The sequence below is a fragment of the Pseudopipra pipra genome, chromosome 15 (genome assembly GCF_036250125.1).
Source record: "Pseudopipra pipra isolate bDixPip1 chromosome 15, bDixPip1.hap1, whole genome shotgun sequence".
NCBI lineage: Eukaryota > Metazoa > Chordata > Aves > Passeriformes > Pipridae > Pseudopipra > Pseudopipra pipra.
The window spans coordinates 11,125,068-11,143,562 of record NC_087563.1 but is presented as its reverse complement, the minus strand read 5'-3'; the positions used below and the strand labels follow the sequence as shown (position 1 = coordinate 11,143,562).

General features: G+C 44.7%; 2 protein-coding genes across 2 annotated transcripts; both read right to left on the bottom strand.

Annotated features, from left to right (window-relative positions):
- Window positions 1-3,268: 3,268 nt before the first annotated feature.
- LOC135422605 (serine protease inhibitor Kazal-type 6-like) lies at window positions 3,269-7,480 on the bottom strand. The gene is made up of 4 exons (XM_064671911.1): window positions 7,364-7,480; window positions 5,247-5,278; window positions 4,181-4,293; window positions 3,269-3,433 (listed from the first exon to the last, which is right to left on the bottom strand). The coding sequence occupies exons 1-4, from the start codon at window positions 7,419-7,421 to the stop codon at window positions 3,388-3,390; spliced, it is 249 nt and encodes an 82-aa protein (XP_064527981.1). The 5' UTR covers window positions 7,422-7,480; the 3' UTR covers window positions 3,269-3,387.
- Window positions 7,481-10,660: 3,180 nt separating this feature from the next.
- On the bottom strand, window positions 10,661-15,137 carry LOC135422604 (double-headed protease inhibitor, submandibular gland-like). The gene is made up of 8 exons (XM_064671910.1): window positions 14,905-15,137; window positions 14,406-14,428; window positions 13,711-13,844; window positions 13,409-13,454; window positions 12,367-12,494; window positions 12,182-12,230; window positions 11,340-11,461; window positions 10,661-10,852 (listed from the first exon to the last, which is right to left on the bottom strand). Exons 1-8 carry the CDS (start codon window positions 14,960-14,962, stop codon window positions 10,807-10,809), a joined length of 606 nt encoding a protein of 201 aa, XP_064527980.1. The 5' UTR covers window positions 14,963-15,137; the 3' UTR covers window positions 10,661-10,806.
- Window positions 15,138-18,495: the final 3,358 nt, after the last annotated feature.

Sequence of the window (18,495 nt, the reverse complement as noted above, 5' to 3'; positions counted from 1 at the left end):
TAGTGACAGTCAAAGCCTGGGCCAGGCAGCCTAGGGAGCTTGTACACCCACCCTTGGGGGTTTTCAATGCTAGGCTGGATAAAGCCCTGAGCAACCTGATAAGACCTCAGCACTGACCCTGCCATGAGTAGCAGGTTGGACCAAAGTCCCTTCCAACCTGATTCAGTCTGCTGAAGGAAAAGAGGGTGAACCGGAATGATAACCAAGTCCAGATCTTCCTCCCCAGCCAGGTTGTGGGAACCCTGCCATCAGCACCACCACCCTGGGATCATCCCATGGCAGCTTGAAAAGCCTTGTCAAACACTGTGAATGTCAAGGGAAAAAAGTAGGACAAAGGATTGAACTGAGTTGTGACAGTGACACGTGTCTGTGCTGGGGGAGGAGGAGGAAGAAGTTGAGCACACAAGTTAAATGGGCCAAGAGGCTGGACACAGCAATGTATCAGCTGCATCACCAGCAGAGTGAAGCTGTGAGGTGTAAATACATTCTTCCCCTGCCATGTGCACGGCCTGGTCACAGGAGGGTGCTCAGATGCGAGCAATGGCCTCCTTGCAGTAAGAGCAACCAGGCACAGATTTAATTCTTACTGTATTTTAACTGCTGAGGGGGCTGAGTGAGATGTGGGGAGCACCAGGCCCTCATTCTGCTGCAAGGGGCAGGTCTTGGCAGTGACCCAGCTGCTGGGACAGCTCCCACCCCAGCCTCTGCCCCTTCTTCCCCAGGGAGAGAAAAAGCTGTGAAGATGCTCATGTTATCTAATAGAAGAGAGATCTCAAATGTACCATGACTCACTCACCTTTCAAAGCTGTCAAAAAAAAAAAAACCACAAAAACAACCCAAGCCCAACACAACTTAGAATGTAGGGGAAGGAAATCAAGGTAAAAATAGTGGCTGAAGGTTTGGTTTCTAGTTTGGTGTGTGTCAGGAAAGGCAGCCAGACACAGACGGGAGTTCAGGCTGGACAGCCTGTGGCCACTGCTGCACTCCTGCCCTGTCCCAGGAATCCATCCATCAGCTCCACTGGGAAGGTGATCCCAGCACTTTGAAACCAAAAGTGAATGGAATCCAGCACCACCAAAGCATCCCTGCCACCTTGGCTAACCGGAGCCAGGTGCCCACTCTGCCAGAAGGACAGACCGCAACAGAAATGGTTCTTTTGCTGTAGTGCTGCCTCTCTTGGCCTCTCCCAGGGACACATTTCTCCAAGTGAGGGAAATAATTTCCTCCAAGCAGATGAGTCCCACCCTCCACTTCCCCAGCACAGGTGGAGGGGATGGTAGTTGGATCTTTGAGGTACAGAGGTGTTTTTAGTTGCTATTTGCTCTGAAAAAAACAAAATACAGGATGGTTACTAAACAGTGAGGTCTGAATCTCAGCATCAAGATCAAAAATTAGGATTAGATACAGGAATATGCTGTGAGATATTTGGAGTCACTGAGGGCCATCTCAGGTATAAAGATGTCCCATAACCCCTCTCTCATTTTCTGTCTTAAAAATGGTGTCTTTTTGCTCCTGTACTCTAAATATGGTGCTGGTCCAGAGCCACACAATGTAATAGGATCACCACAGGATAACTCAGGTAGGAGAGGACATGTGGAGGTCATCCTGCTCCAAGAAGGAAGAATTATGAGGAAGACCTTCCCACTTTCCCAGTGTGTCCTTTGTGACCACTTGAGCATCTTACCTCAATCTTGCCCATGTTCTGAGTGTCCTGCTGTTGAGTTTATTAATGTAACCTCTGAATTTAAAATCAAACAAGTGCCCAGGCTGTACAATTGGGCCACAGAGAGGGTTGGTCTGCTTCAAAGAAGAGGTGACAGGTTTTGCAAGAATACAGTAGGCTGGAATGGGAAAAATGTCAGGATCAAAGACAGCTGGTCCAAAAGAAGCTCCAAACCAGCCAACTCGGAGCTTTACCTGTGCAGTTCAACCACTGGCTGGCTGCCTGTGAAGTTACCAAATGACAAAGGATTTGCCAGAATTGGGTTATGTGGATTATCAGAGGAGAAGCTGGCATTAGGTGTGCTGAGCACATTGCTGAGGCCTCTCTTTTTAGGCATTGTGCCCCAATTGAGTTCAAAGCGGGGATTGTGGCATGAGAGGCAAACACTCAAGCTCTGTCCAAACAAGGTCCAGAGGTTTAGGTGCTCAGCATTTAGGTGCTTGCAAAAGATGTTGACCCCTGAGGCTCATGATAAAATCTAAAGCTCCCTTTGAAAATTAAGTGTTTAACATGAAGGAGCTGGTGTCCCATTGATCTGCTGCCAATGTTTTAACAAGAGGATGCCACAAGTATTTCCCTGTGAGAATTTTTCACAGTGAACGGGGAGAGAATTACATTTCTTATGTTTGCATAAAGAAGGATTTTCCAGCCAGCAGGAAGAAGAGAGAGGGCAGCAGTGTGAAAAGTAAAGAAAGGACTAAGTCTATGTGCATTAAAAATGTTAAATAAATGCAAACATTTGTGCCTAGAAAATCAAGGTCTGTGTATGATTCAGGGAGAATTTATCCTAGAGGAGGAAGGAGGAAGCCCACAGCTCTTTTCCTTCAGGGAATATTTTTTTTAAAATTATTAACACTTTATACAATCTGGTGCTCTTCTAAATATAATTTTATTAGCATGAGAAGCCACTTGGCAGCAGGAAACTAATGCTAGTGAGTTCCCAGTTTTCAAGCCAAAGCGTTCTCTTACAAGGAAGAGGAAAAAAGACTGATTTGGGAAGAAGAGCCTTGCAGCTTCTGCCTAAAACCAGCCTCCACCTGCCATTATCTTGGTGCAGGCTTAAATGGAGCAATATTCCCTACCCTCAAGCTTGCTTGTCTCTGCTTTCCAAAGGAGATGAGGCATATGCAGTCACACTGTTCACCAGCTCTCCCGTCACCCTCCCACAATAACCTCTGAGAGAGGAAGGAACATGTCTAGGGAGGCTGGGAAGGGAATCGGGGCGCCCGCTCTCACCCACCCCCTGCGATGGGGAGAGTCGGGCAGGAGCCCTTGAGCAGGGGCTGCTTGGCTGCCCGGCAAGCTTGTGACAATTTTTCAGGCAGGACGGGACAGAAGAGCTGTGGCTGCTGGGGACGGGAGGACACAGCTCACGGGAGCCGTGGGAATCGCCGCTCAAGCACAGGGAGCGCCTTTCTTCCCGGGAGGAGGGTGATGCAACAGTGCGGGGTAGCAAAGCCGTACATTAGGCTCCAGTACGGCTGAATCAAAGCGTTTTTCTGGGTATTGTGGAAAAAGGAGTCCAGCCAAGGAATCGTGCTGAGGTTTATTTTATTGAGCAGAGACAGCAGAGGCGAGGGCAGGCTGCTCCTGAGTCCAGGCACAGCTGTGTGCAGCCACTGCCAACAGGGGCTCAGCTCTTGCTGCTCGGTGACAATGAGGACTCAGCATTTCCCCAGGTGCTTCAATCTTATTTTCCCTCCACTTCTCCTGTAAAAAGAGCGAGATAGACTTAGGCCAAGCACCAAATAACACACAGTAGTGTGGGACAAAGAGCTCATCCATCCCAACAGGCCTGACTTGTGCCAGCTTAACCTGGTGCCTTGCAGGGAATATCAAACCATTTTCCCCTCTCCTTTTTCCATAATTTTCCCTAGGATAAGACAGCCTTAAGTGCACACTAAGTGTGAGGATTGTTAAGGAAAAAATTATATTTTGGAAGCACATTCCAACCAGGGGGGCTGGCTCCTATTGCATCTCCTTTAAAAGGTGACAGAGCTCAGGAAAAGGAGAAACATCATGTTCTTCCCCTGAGATCTTGTGTCTTGTTCCACAAAGTTCATTCAGACTTTTCAGGAATAGCTTGGCATGGTTCAGCTCCCACATTCCTCCAGGCACTTCTCAGTACCCAGGAGTGTGGGCAGTGAGAGCTGCAGCCTGTGGCATATAGTGGGAATTGTGCATCAATTTAGTGTGTGTGGAAGGTACAGGCAGGATGCAATTGCCTCCCAGGCCCTGTGCTGCCTCTCAGCATGGCAACCAGCAGCCTGCAATGCCTAGAAATGAATTAAAATTAACTTGCCCTAAGGAGGTAATATTCTACTTGGCATGATACAGGACCTGGTCCGTATAACAGGAGCAGCCTGGATGCAGGGCCTCCCCTCCATGAAGAACATCATTAGATACATGGCAATGAAGCCAACTCTCTCTTATTTCCATTCCCTCTGTGTCACTTACAGCACTGCCTTGCAGAAGGCACACTTGTTCCCGTAGGTGATGCCATCAGTGCCGCAGTGAGGGTTGGACTCCCTCGTGCAGTACACGCTCCTGTTTACGAACTCTTTACAAATCTGCACAAGAAATTGAAAAAAACAAACCTTTCAGGACTCCCATTCTCTTTGTTTCACTTTCCAAATTGGACACAAGGTCACTAAAGTAATGCTTTTTCAGACAAGTGATGACACAGACAGAAAAAGCCCTCCCAGAAATGAGCAGAAGCAGCGCTTCAGGGGAATTTTTGCCCCATGTTTGTGGAGGGAAACTGTAGTCACCTTGGAGAACTCTTGATCTCCCAGTGACAGGAGTGGATTAGCCTAGGCATGCAGGAGAAGAGTCAGCACTGATGCTCTGTTAGGCATTTGGAGTCAAGTTACCTCCCTCCTGCAGGGCTTCATGCGTCTTGCGAAACTCTGCACTCAGCTTGGTTCTTGCTGAACCTCTGCCTTCCCAGAGGAAGGAGAGGAAAAACATAGTCTATGGTGAATTAAAAATGGTGCCCAGGAAGTGTACAGGTATCCTGTCTCTGTACAAGTCCCAGTGATGGACTTAATTTTGGGGAATAGAACACCCAAGAGTCCATTTGTTTCATGAGAAGATTGGACAGAGGAGCAAAGTCAAAAGCGGTGCAGTGTGTAAACATTGCCCTTGTGCAAGCAGGGGTAGATGCAGCTGCGGGAAACATTTGCTAAACCAACCATCTTTTTCCCTAGTCTACCTCCTAACATGGCCACACATAGGATCCTCTGTGTAGTGATGAACTCCCCATTGTTGGGAATTCTTGGAAGGGCCCACCTGCTCTCAGCAGACTTTAAAAACTCTTTAGCAAGAACCAAGATTTTGGTTAAAAAAAATTCCTCTAAAGTGGAATGACATGACTGGATGTGGCACTCAGAGCTATGGTCTAGCTGACAAGGTGTGATTGGTTAAAGGTTGGACTCAATGATCTTGGAGGCCTTTATCCAACCTTAATGATACCATAATTCTATGAAGTGCAGATTCAGCAAGCAGAAACAGCAGCACTAACCTCTTCAATGTCTTGACCTGCTACATCTGGAACTAAAAAAAAAAAAAAAAAATAAAAATAAATAAATAAAAACCAAACAGAGATTTTATGCATCAGCATTACTTTCTGATAGAGTCTGAACTAAAGTCATAAACCCTTTATGCAAATCACAGTGAAACATACTCCAAGTTTTTCTTACTCCATCATTCTGCGCAGCAGAAGAGGGGGCAGGAAATACATTACCTTAATTGCTTTTTAGTATTTTTGTATTTTGAAAAATGTTACTAAAATACCATGAAATCAGTCGTTCAGCTGCTAACTACACCTCAGACACATAACCCAGTCTCCTGGAAGGCAGCCACTCCCAGGGAAGCAAGCTGCCATATCGGATCTGGAGCTGTGCTCCCAGCGATTTTAAAGCTATATGGGCTTTTAAGCTCCTGCATATCTGAACAGTGCAAATGGCCAGTACTGTTAACAGGAGCATGCCATGGAGAAGGAGACCTTACAGCCCAGAGACTCTCTCAGAACAGGCTCATCCTGGGTGAGATATAGAGAAATGTCATGGGGTGATGCAGAGCAGAACAGGCTCTGTCGGTCAGTACGAGCACAAAAACACCCTCTGTAACCACAGGCTCTGAGCTTGGAGCTGATCAGTCCATCCTCTTTATATTTCTTCCCAGCAAAGCCTGCAGTCAGGTGTGTAGGTTGAGTCAGAGCTGTGAAATGGGGCAACCCTGCCATGTTTCTAAGGGGGAGCCTGACACTTGAGGGTGGCTTGAATGCAGATTCGCAGAATCTGGGTCACAGCACTGTGGGACAAATTCCCAGCATCTCACACAGCAGTGGAGGTTTGGATTTGAGGCTGTACTTGCTGGGTCAGTGGGGTCACTGTGATGCTGCTCTGGTGGCTCTGGGCAGGAGGGAGCTTGGGACAGGAGATAGGAGGGCCTTGTCCTACACTCCACCCTCCCCAATGGAAATCCCACTCAGCCCTCAGTCAGCTCAAATATCATCCATCAACTTCCCCTACTATTTTTGCCCTTTAGTGTTTTATCCCTGGTGCTGGCACATTTACCCTGTACTCAGGTTTGGCCAGGCTGCCTTAATGGTAAAGGCATTGGTGTGGCTATCTGCATATTATTTACAAAACAGCTCATTAGATAGGTCTTATAAATATTACATGCAGCTACAGAAGACTTTGTGATGATGCCTCTTGACATCTGTTTATTTTACAGGAGATCACAGAGTTTGCTGCTATTCTGCCTGGCCTTGGAAGGAAGCTTAAGCCTTCTGACAAAACCCTGTCCCAATTAAGACTCAATTAGGGACAGATGAATATTTCATAATGAATAATGTGTACAAAGCAATTCACCTCTTTTCTCCATGCACAGCTTGCCATTTTCTCAAGTGAATTCTTTATTCAAATTATTTGCAGAAAAACAAGTATAAATAATTCTTGTTCCACACATTCTTCAATATCTGTTGCCACAAACCTTGCAGACCTGGGTCAGCTGGACTCAAGCAAGTGATAACACTGACATGGTCTATATGTTCAAAAATCATCACTCAGCTTCCCCGCATCATCAGAGAGATGTGTAAATCTCCAGATAAATAGTTGCTGAATCCTTTTAATTTGCCCTCTTTGTTCTGACTCCTTGAGGACATTTGAATTTAATTTTCAAGCTTTTCTCTGCAACATCAACGAATGCTGAAACTTTCATCTAATTACGTTTCCACATCTCCAAGGAAAACACCAAGTACCAAGATGCTTAGAATCAAAACAAGAGCAGATGACCCTGAGGTGAGTGAGTTCTTCTCTAACTGGTTCAGCAAAACTCTCCAGCGAACATTCATACCAAAAACTCATAATTACACTCTGCTTTGGTACATTTGCTGAAGAGATGCTCAGAATTTGCTTGTTCTGTCTCCCAGTGACACCTCCGCTGCATTATTCACTGTGGAGGCACACAAGGAGTGGAAATATGTCATATGAGTGAGCAAGTTCCGCAGATATTTTCTACTTGCTCAGCTTTGTCTTCAAGCCTGTCAGCCAGTGATCAAGGCTCTCCGAAGTTTGTTGTCAGGAGAGGTTTTGGGTGTTTTTTCTTTCCTAGGCTAGGGAAAAGATCACTTACCAGAGAAGAAAGAGAGCAGCAGCAGGCTGAGAAGCACTAAGGCACCTGTTGCCTTCATGCTGCAGGTAGCTCTTTAGTCCAAGCCCAGTGATCGGAGCGGGAGGTGTCGTCTCAGCCCCAGAGCCCACAGTGTGCACACAGACCTGCCCTTCTGTGTATTTATGTGCCTGTCCATAGCTGTCCTCATTCCCCACCTTAATTGTGAGAACTTCTCCACTTGGTTTCTAAAGCCATTATTGGTCCTGGCCGGTTTATTGTGCTTTAAGGAATGCTGCCCTGTCCACATCAAACCTAGAAAGGGATAATTATATGAGTGATAGGCAGGTTTGTAATATAATTATTTTTTTTTCCAAATAGTCACAGGATTCTCACAAGGGTGAATTTTCAAAGCAGTGATTCATCGGGGAAGCTGGTAATTTTCATTCTCTGGGCCCTTGCTGAATGCCAGTTCCGAGCCTTTGAGTGCGGCGTGATGACACTCACTAGACGTTACAAAATAAATCACAGCATGAGAATGTGTTGTCTGTGAAACCAATTATACGTTGTTCCCTGGCTATTTTTGAGGATGGTTCTAAATTTGTTGAGTTGGGGTGGAGAAGCACTCAGATGTGACATGCTCTCATCGCTGCGTGCACAGTCCCAGATAGGACTGCTGACTCTCCTCCCTGAACTATTTAAACTCTAGCTGTCAATGTTTTCCAGTTTTTCACATTCCCAAACATATGTTAGGGCTCTGCTCCCACAGCAAGTGGCAATGAAGGGAATCTGATGGGGAATAGGGAAATCTGAGCTCTTTTTCCAGCTGAGGCTGTGCAAGGATTTATGTTCAGCTGCACAATTTGCCAAACACCTCTTCAGATAAGAACAAGCTTAAATGTTAGTATGCTTTCCCAAGGAGACAAAGCTTAGGACAGCGATGTGTATAGATATATCTCTTTACTGGTTCCCCCAGTAAATTTTTAATCCACTAGTGTCAACTAAATTTTACATAGGAGTGAAAAAAATTAAAAATAATAAAGACATTTTCATACATTTTTTTAGCAACAGAGGAAAGACGCTATTAACATCCCAAGCCAGCAAGGGAGGGAGTTTCTGTGAGAAAGCAATGTTATGGATGCCCTACATCTGGGGAAGCATTACAGTTCTCAGCTTGCTAGACATCTGAAAATCCACACAACAGAGAAACCATGACTGACAGGTGAATCCTCAGATATCTATTAAGTGTGAGCTCACAACACAGCCTCTCATATAATTTAGTTATCAAGCCCGTCAGCCACAGCGCCGTTCAAAACCACGCTCGGTTCTGCCACTCGCAGCACTACCTGTTTGCCTTTTCTAGTTTCATACGTCACTGTTCATGACCACAGCCTTAATGCCTCAGTCCCTTATCTGCCCAAACATTTCGGTTGCTGCAGCACAACTGACTGGCTAAAGCCTCAGCAAATGCACTGCAGGGACCAACCCCTTCCGGGCTGAGGAGGGGAAAAGACTAAATCACCAAGCAGGTGATTATTGTAATTACCCATTTCCACTTCTTTATAATATCTGAACAGTCCGGTTGCCATTTTAGGTGAGGGAATTCTGTCCCTCTGACAATCTGGGATAGAAGAAGGGCACCTGGACCTTGTTTTGAATCCTAAGGGTTAGTTGGGCAAAGTCTTGCTGGTGTCAAGCTGAGTACTAACCTGTGCTGGGCCAGTCTTTAGACTTAAATACTACAAACCTTTCCATATTCTAGAAAGTCCTTGCTTATAGGCTTGTGAGGCATCTGGAATACAATCACATATTCACCATTTGCCCTCCCTTTTGCTGCAGGTGAACTGCTCTTTGGGCTTTTCCAAAGCCTTCTGAGCTCCTAAGAAAGTATCTGGAATCCTCAGGCAGAAACTACCACCACAGAGGAGCTTCACTGTAGGACCTCGCCATTGAAAACAATTTCCTTCTATAGCCAAAACTCCACTAGTCTGTGGCCACTCTATAAACCTTCTTGTCCAACAAGAAATCATAGCCAAGCTCTGTCCTGTGTTGACAGGTGTCTGTTCACATCCACCAGCTATTGTTCCTTAACTATTCTTCAGACACACAAGCAGGTAAACAGTGAGGACTCATATGACTCTTCAGTCTGTCTTTTATTAAGAGCAGTCATAAAGCCATGATGTGATTTATACTGCCTGTACTAATACAAAACCACCTGAAAATAAGACGTTTCATTACTCTTCCTAGAAGCACTGCTCTGGGCTGGTTCTAGGGGAAGAACAAGCCTCTTATCTTTATCTACAAAAATCCTTGTCAAGAAATTATCTTCTTCAGGAAGCAAGATGCAAAGAAAAGGCTTAGAAGTCACAGATTTTGTCCTAAATATCAGCCTTAGCAAGAGCTATTTTTTTACATAACAAGAGAATGGGAGGTGGAGAAAGGATGAGGAAAGGAATGTGTGAGCCATGGCACTTGGGAATTTTTGCCTGTGCTGTTTGCATATTAACTCCTTGACTCACCCAAAAACATGGCACATCATCGTGAACATTCATATGTATCACTGCTCCTCCAGTGCATTCTTTAGGCTCCCACAAAGATGTTATCTCCATACCTTTTTCCCCAAGATAGAGAACATGTTGAAGCTACTAACACATCTGCTGGCCCTTCTTTCCTGGAGTTAGAAAATCCAAGACCTTTTCCCGAAGGGTCCCCTGCCTTATCTCTACCTCAAATACCCCCAGTACAGCTTTTCAGTTTTCTTCTTCAAGAAGCTGAAAGCCTGAGCCCAGTCTAATTTCTCCTCAGGTTCTCATTAGGCTCATTACAGCCTTGCGTAGCTTGCTGCAATTTTCTGCTGACAAGCACAGTCTCGGTGGACACACCCTTCAAGGAAGCAGCAGTTCCTAATTTTCTTCCCTCCCTTTGACATAATCCTCCTTTTTATAATGCACCCCCAGACCCGCCCCTTGCCCAGGTGAGACCAGGTAGGGCTGACTATGGCCACCTTTCACACTTTCTCAGGGCCATCCCCCTATGTCAAGGCCCCTAAAAGGATCAGTTCCTCCCATTCCCAGAGCTGTAACAAGGACAAATCCATTTGCACTCTATAAAACATCAAAATTAGGAAAGTGACACTACTTTGTAGCCTGGTTTCTCTTCTGATGGTTTGCTACAGAGTGACATTTTCTCATGAGGGCTTGGGTGAGTGTGTGATTTGCATTAAGTTTTGCTCTTTATTGTGGTTTATTCCACAACTTCTCCTGCCTGACAGATATGTACCCAAAAGCCTGAACACCATGAAAATAGAATCAAAACCAAACATTCCATGGCAAAGATTGTGGCTGCATTTAATTTATTGATCGATCAAAGCAGAGACCAATGCGTAACAGGTGAGGGAGCAAGGAAGAGTGTGTTTGATTGCAGAATTTGCAAGGGAGAAGTCATGATGAAGGGTCCAGCTCCAGCGCTTAGCACTCGCCCTGGTGGCGGAAGAGCAGATTTCCACGGCCGCGGCTGAAGAGAAGAGAGACCAAAGTTACAAACATAGATCTCATTTTCATGGCCTAACTTCACCCAAATAAGCCAAATGCCCTTGTGCTCTCCAGCTTATTAAGTACTTCACTCAGTGTTTCATCTCTTCTCTGATTCCCCAGGTTACACACTTTCATATGTTAGAGAGATTTGGGACAAACCCCATAATTTTGGACACCTCCTGCCGTCACAGTTTCAATTACCCTGACCAGGAGGGACTCAGCAATGCTATGAGCCTGCAAGCGGGAATCTGATTTTAATTGCAAGGGAAGGAGAAGGCTCACTCAGGCTTAAGATCTGCAGTGCCTAGGGGGTGACACAGGAGTGAGCATTGGGAGAGGAACACGGGGCAGGGATGGATTTATCAAGGAGCTAATGGGAGCTCTGGGGCTTCCACACCAGCTGCCACCAGTGTGTGTGGGTTCCAGCTACTCTGGTTTCATGGCCACATAGTGAGCTCTGTACTTACTTAACTGCGCTGCAGAACTGGCACTTGTTTGCATAAGTTCTGCCATCGGAACCGCAAATGGGGTTGTACTCAGAGGTGCAGATGTTGATGCCCTTCTGCTGGGTGCAGTCAATGTTCTGTGGCTAATAATGGAGCAAAAAACAGGTTTTAAAGCTTTTGTTCCCTGTATCTTCCTACATAAGTGCTTTATGTTTATTTAATATTCATGATATAGCAAAGCATAAAAGCACTTTTCAGGAGCAGGGCTCTGTTGTTCCAGCAATTCTGCAAACTCAGAGGCAAAGAATGTTCTTGCCTGGAACTGCCTGAAATAGGGAGATGTCAGATATATCTAATATCTAATAAATACTATTATAAGTAGTGAAATGACCATGCTGATATTTCCAGGCTGGCTGTCCCACTGCCTGCCCTGGTTCAGCAGGCAAGCAGAGACAAGTGAACAGAAAGGAGGTGGTCACAAACCCCACTGCAGCAAGTACTCCAACCTGGGAAATCACCACTACTAATAAAGGCTGGTAGTACAGGACCCTCCTGCTCTCCCACAGACAGGATGACACAGCATCTCTTGCTCATCCAGTTTCCCAGTAAATGAAGGTCTCAGCACCCACTGCTGACACAACTGACTTGTTGTGTTCCAAGGTCAGAGAGGGGACCACGTATCTGAACCGTAGATTTGGTTCAATACCTATTGACCCCGACATCCTTTAACTACTTTCCTCAAATCCTATTTCCAGACCAAATGCATCAGGACAGTGCAGGCATTTCTCTTATTTAGTTATGAATCAGTGAATTTGTGTTGCAAAAGGTGATAGCAGCAAAGAGTGCAGATTTCTGAGCTTTACCTGCTGGTAGCACTGTCCATAACTCTGCAGATTCACTTCCAGTCCGCTCCTTTGGAAAGAGAGTTGAGAATGAATGAGCACAGTGCAGCTGCTTCATCAGTCAAACTACCTTGTTATGCTCCAAATACCAAGAGGAGCAGCTACTGATACAGAAAGCCATCCCACGACCCAGGCCCTTCACTTACGCCACAGCTCTACAGAAGAGGCACTTGTTTCTGTAGGTAACTCCATTGGTGCCACAGATGGGAGAGTAATCCTGGGTGCAGGGGATGGTCAGACCACTGCCAGGCTTCAGGTGACCAGTACAGTCGACCTGAAACAGTCAGAGAACTGCATTTTAATCTCTGCTCCCCTTGGCATCAGCCCTGTGTAATGGAGCATGGCACAAGAGACATCTCCCCCTTTCTCCAGAGCTTCAAGGGGACAGGGTTCTCCAGCCCCAGTGTGGTGGAGTTGGAGGAGCATAGATGAAAAATCTTCCATGTGGATGTAGCAGGGAGTATCTGTCCTGAAGTGGGCTTCATTGCTGTTATCTTGGGGATTTTCACCCTGAAGGCCACTGTGAAGGATCTTTGCCTAAAATACCTTATGCAGCAGCAACTTCTGCTGCGATGTACCAATGCCTCTTGAAAATGGAGTTTACACTCAGCTCACTGTTTCTGCAATCACTCTGAGTGTATTGAAATGGAAGTCATTGTATTATGTTAAATTGCACAGCCAGAGTGTTTCTTTACTCTCTCTCTCTCTAAACTAAAAATAGACATGCTTTGCCACTTCATGGTAGCTCCATATCTTGATAAACAAACTTTATGATAGACATTCCAATAGAATCATTTTTTCTGTTACAAAATTATGATTCAGTCAAAATCCAAACTTCCTCTGGGAATTTCTTAACTTCGAGAAGCCTCTAAGTCTAAATCTGAAAAGAAGTGTTTTCATAACACTGAACAAAACATTCTCAAAATCAAAAGTTTCCTTTCTGAAGTCTGGTGTTATACAGAAGATATTTTGCACTTTAAAAGTCACTGATTTTAACAGTTCAAACAAAATGTAAATTAAAAACTTGCAAATTTGAAATTCTTCATTTTCATTCGATTTCTGACAGTAAGAAATTGTGGGGGTTCAGTACAGAATTAATCTTAGGCAAGGTTTGTGTCTAGATCTCTGCCGTAATTTCACCCACCACTGCTCAGAGCAGCAGGAGAAGGAACCGTTCTCAGACCGTACCTGAACGCATCTTCCATCGTGTTTCTTGTCAAGGGCACGGTTACGGCTAGAGGGAGAAAGAGAGAAGGAAAGGAAAGATTAATCTCTTCATACCATGTAGTCATCTCAATCATCAAGTCTCTTGACTCGTAAAGCCCCAGTAATTAATCAGATTCTGGAGCTTTGACATGGAAGATCATGAGCATTAGGGAAGACAGAAACTTAAGAAAAATTTAGTCCACCCCACGATTAGTCACAACACCAAGGGCTTCTGCCTGCTGCTTGAACTGGCATTGTAGGTGATTGGGAGACCTTCTACTCACATGAAATCCTTGCAGAGGGAGCACTCATTGGGGTAGGTTCGGTCGTTGGTTCCACAGACGGGGCTGTAGTTGCGGGGACAGGCAATAGTCATGGTTTTTCCAGATATTCCAGACAGGTATGTGCTGCAGGAGGCCTGAGAAAGAGGACTTGTAATGTCTCCAAGTGGAGAGAAGGCTATGATTAGCTTGTGCTAATCATGTTTTTGCTGCGTTGGGAGGCTACTGATGGTTATTTTTTTTCTCTATGATTCCTCCAAGGTGAAGAGGAGAGAGAACAAAATACACCATGTATCTTACAGCATATGAAAGCACCTTTTTGCTATTAAGACTTAAAGTACTTTTGGTGAGAATTACAGGCAAAAATGATCATTCCTTGGGGAATGAAGACAGGGAAGATATTTAGGCAGTTATTCAATAGTCATATAGATTTTCTGCTGGCACTCTGTGCTGTGCTGACTCGCATTCTATATTATTAATCGCTGTCTTTTTAATCATCAACATGGTAAGTTATCTTTCTCTGACAAAGGTATTTTCTTATGTTGGGGAGAAGAGGTGCACTTAGGGGCACTTCTTTTTATTCGCTCTTCATTTTCAATTTTTTTTTCCTCAAGCCTTCCCTGGAATGCAGTGTGAGTATGAATTATTGATCTAGACTTAGAAATCAAGACTAAATCACAAGCAATTCTACTACTCACCCGTTGTTGAGCAACAGCAAGATCTGCAATAAAAACAGAGATTAGAAAATATAAAAATTGTACAATGTCCTTGACTAAAGTTCTTTGGAATCACCAAATTCCCTACAGAGTAACCAAATACACTTTCTCATTATTGAGAAGTGATTGTTTTCCCAAATGTTTTATCTACTCTAAGTAAATGAGAAGTTATATACTGAGATTAAAAAACTCAATTATTTGTGAAACCGGGAATTTTGACTCACTAAAGAAGAAACAGGACATAAAATATTATCCTTTTTTGTTTTGTCACTATTATCCCCACTAAGGCTCATAAACTTAAAGCAGACATAGATCCTACCAATCTATAGTGTTTATCTGCATAAGGGTGACATTAGAGAGCCTGCATATTCCCAAATCATCACATCCCCAAAAGGCTGCACTCTCCTTAAGGATGTATATAGACATGCAGAGGATTGGGAGGACTAGAGATGCCAGCATAGACTGTAGCAAAAAGACTTACCAGAAAGGCAGCCAAGAAGGACCAGCCCAAGAAGGGCAATGCTACTTGCCATCTTCATGTCAGCGGTGCTGTAACGGCTGCTACTGGAGAGTCTGTAGCCGGTGAGTTTGGGGATGGTTCTCAGCCTCCTCTGTCCCCACTATATATATACATCTCCCCGACCTTGTGAAGTCATCACAGAAAGTAATTATTTGCTCTGTAAACTAAGAAAATTGTATTGATTATTGAGTTGAGCTCTAAAGAATACTTGCTTGTTAGAGAGATGCCCAGAAGAATTAAACAAAAATTTGAGCTACACCCAGCTTGTTAACAAAGCCACCCTGCTGTACAACGAGTGATTTGTACTTTGCAAACAGGAGCACTGTCTCAATAGTGGATGTTGTGAAATTACGTATGGAAGTTGGGGAAGAAAAAAAAGCCCATTTGTTGGAAGTGTTTGCCTTGCACACACCATATCACACATGCTAGACAGGAATGGGGTGCCAGGACACTTTCATGGTATAGCAGAGTGAGGGAACAGCATCATGGGACACTCTAAGCTTTTACAGACATCAACTCTGGGGTTTGGCAGACATCAGTGTATTTAAAAGGTTCTGAAGGCTCAGTGAATCTCTCCAAACTCTCTGCTGTAATTTTCTGGTACACTGGATTTCTCACCAACAGGAAGGAAACAGTCATCACAAGAGGAAAGCATTACCTAAAACCTCAGAAGTTTATAAGACAATTCTATGAAGGAGCAAGAATTATTAATCTTTTGGGAATGGGCATTAGTCTGATTAAGAAATTATGAGAATAAGTACCCTTAAATCTGTACTGGGATAACATTTCCTATTAATGGCAAGCAAGTGGTATTCTGTGCAGGTGACACGGGCTTCTTAATACCAAAGACATTCCAGAAAAATTTCCAGTAGCTGCAAACAGAAGGCAAGCTGTTAGGCTCCCCCCTTCCCCCACAATTATATGGCATTAAATTTAGAGTGTCAGCTGAAAGTCGTGTTTTAGGGAAGATAAGTGATAAATAATGTGCTAGGCTCTGCTAAGTGGTTCAACTCTATCACAAGTGTATGGAAAAACAAATAAGGGATATTGCATGAAATAATAAATTTTTGATTTAAGGTAGTCATGGAAGGAAGTGACGGATGGAACTTGTTTGTGCTTTAGAAGAGGTTTGATTCATACATGTGGCTTAAAGGCAGCCTGAGTTTTAAATAGAAAATCAGAATTGGTTTTCTTATTATCCTGGGAGATGTTCAACACTTGGCATGAGCAGATAAATCATAAAAACATAGCTGAAAGTGTAAGGGAATTGTAGTCACAGAATAGAGCTTGTGGGATTTGGCCTGATTATATCAATGAAATCATTTTCCTGAAAAATAAATGAATAATGCTATTTGGATCTCATTCACAAATATCACAAGTTGAAGGGTTCCTTTGAAAGTTGTTTCTGTTGCATTCTTGGTATCCTGAGTGAGTTGACTTTCAGATTCCTTGAGCTGATTGTGAGCATATTTGGAAAGGAAGCATTAGTCACGGAAGCATTAATAATTATTATTTTCCAGGGGCAGGAATGCCAAAACCTGAAAACAAAGCTTCCTCACAACTTGCACCAGCTGCTGGTGGATGTGGTGCTTGCCAGCTCTGTGGTGGCTGGGGAGGCTACAGGAACAGAGTCTGTCTCCTCTTCAGCCCTGCAGCCTGAGCTTCTCCATACCCACCTCCAGACCAGAGATCCCCAGCTAGCAGAAGCTGTGATGCTTCTGTTTCCTCTCCTGCAAGACTGAAATCACACAGGAGCTGTTGAGCATGGCAGGTATCTGCCAGGGAGTGGCACTGCTCTCATGTTTGCCCAACACCCGCCCTTTCATTAGCTAGATCCGCTGGGAAGATCCCCTGGGAAGATCCCCTCTGATCCCCATGCAGCTTCTGAGGGTCTGAGTGGCCAGCCAGGACTGCTCCAAAAGCAGTTCTTCTCCTCCCGAAACTCCTGCCACTTCACGGGGCAGCAGGGAGAAAAGGAGAAGCAAATAAGGAGCCCTGCTACAGGGTCTGTGGAAGGGATGGGAGATAATGGACAGCAGCCAGGTCAGGGCTGGGAGAGCTGCTGGGGCAGATGTAACAGAGATTGCACAATTCACATTAATAGGAAACAGAGGGAACAGGACAGGAGTAATTGTGGGGAAGAAGATGGGCTGAAAACAGGCATTAGGAACAGTCAAAACCAACTGTTCCCAGACAGTGAGCCTCAGGAAATGTGATACACGTGTTGTAAATGGGAAGGGCAGAGTGCATCCACCTACCCAAACCCCTCAGTGATATGTGTGAAGGTTGCAGACTCTTTTCAGTAGTGGTGCCCAGCTACAGGACAAGGAGTAATGGCCTTAAACTTAAAACACAAGTTTCACCTCAATATGAGAAAGAACTTCTTTACACTGATGGTGGCAGAGCACTGGAACAGATACGTGGGAGGTTGTGGAGTCTCTCTCTCTGGAGACATTCAAAATCCCCCTGGATGAGTTCCTGTGTCGCCTGCTCCAGATGACCCTACCTTGACAGAGGAGTTGGACTGGATAAACTCCAGGGGTCCCTTCCAACCTAAACTATTCAGTGATTCCGAGATTCAGGAATATCATGACAGTGGGCTCAGTAAAGTGGTTTTCACCATAGGATTATTTTAGCATTTCTACAGACATGAGATCCATAGAAAAGCTGAAATAAAACTCTTCCTGCTGTTTTAGGTTCTTAGAGGGCAAACATTCAAGATGGTTATGGCCACATGAATGGGGTAAATGTTGGCAGTGATATGATGGGTTCTCATGTATTAAGGTAAATTTCCAATAATTCTGGAAATTCTACCCACGTTCTAATCCAGAAGTATTTCTTCCCATAGCAGTGATATTCTCCGGGGAAGCTTTTGCTCTTGTCTTGAGATTCCCTATCTCAAGCAAGTCCATAGTCAACCAAGACCTTCAGAATTCTTCATTGATGTTCCCTGCTTTAGTTTAAAACTTGTCACAGGCTTCATCTGGCTACAGAGAGCAGTGATACCACTTTTTTTTTAAAAAAAAAAAAAAAAAAAAAAGGTGGGTGTGTGCATGCAAGTCCACGTGTTGTTATTCCTGCTGAGGTATCATTGTCCTTGCTCTGGTACCCTGCTGTCACACCGTAATCGAGAACAAAGCAGTACCACACTCAAGCCTGTGCTGCTGTAGAAACCGGCACAAACTGCGTTCCTCTGCAGTTGACTGGCGATGTGGAACATTGGAAGAGCTCCCAGACACGTTGCTGTTCCCAGACCTCTGCACACGGGGGCAGAGCTGGATCTTCTATCGGAACATAAATTCAATTTACAGCCAGCAAACCCCCTGCTCTAAGCCGCACTCACCTAATATTTCTCCGTGTAGTTCAGCCATCTGATTGCTGCCTGCATATCTCCAGTCTTTTAAGAATAGATGATATCATAGGCAAGAGTGTCTGGAATAATTTAACTGTCTGGAAGCTGCATACTAATAGCAAAAGGCTGAGGATCCCAGTCCCGCAGTAAATCTTAGCTCTGCCTCGCTGCAATAGCTCTGACACAAACAGTCCCCCAAA

Excerpts from the sequence above, each read along its gene's own strand:
- LOC135422605 (XM_064671911.1), bottom strand. The coding sequence starts at position 7,421 with ATGAAGGCAACAGGTGCCTTAGTGCTTCTCAGCCTGCTGCTGCTCTCT. Across the intron at positions 4,294-5,246 it reads CAGGTCAAGACATTGAAGAG|ATTTGTAAAGAGTTCGTAAA; the intron begins GTTAGTGCTGCT and ends TTTCTTGTGCAG. Across the intron at positions 3,434-4,180 it reads GCCTTCTGCAAGGCAGTGCT|GAGAAGTGGAGGGAAAATAA; the intron begins GTAAGTGACACA and ends CTCTTTTTACAG.
- LOC135422604 (XM_064671910.1), bottom strand. The coding sequence starts at position 14,962 with ATGAAGATGGCAAGTAGCATTGCCCTTCTTGGGCTGGTCCTTCTTGGC. Across the intron at positions 12,495-13,408 it reads ACGATGGAAGATGCGTTCAG|GTCGACTGTACTGGTCACCT; the intron begins GTACGGTCTGAG and ends TGACTGTTTCAG. Across the intron at positions 11,462-12,181 it reads ATGGACAGTGCTACCAGCAG|CCACAGAACATTGACTGCAC; the intron begins GTAAAGCTCAGA and ends CTCCATTATTAG.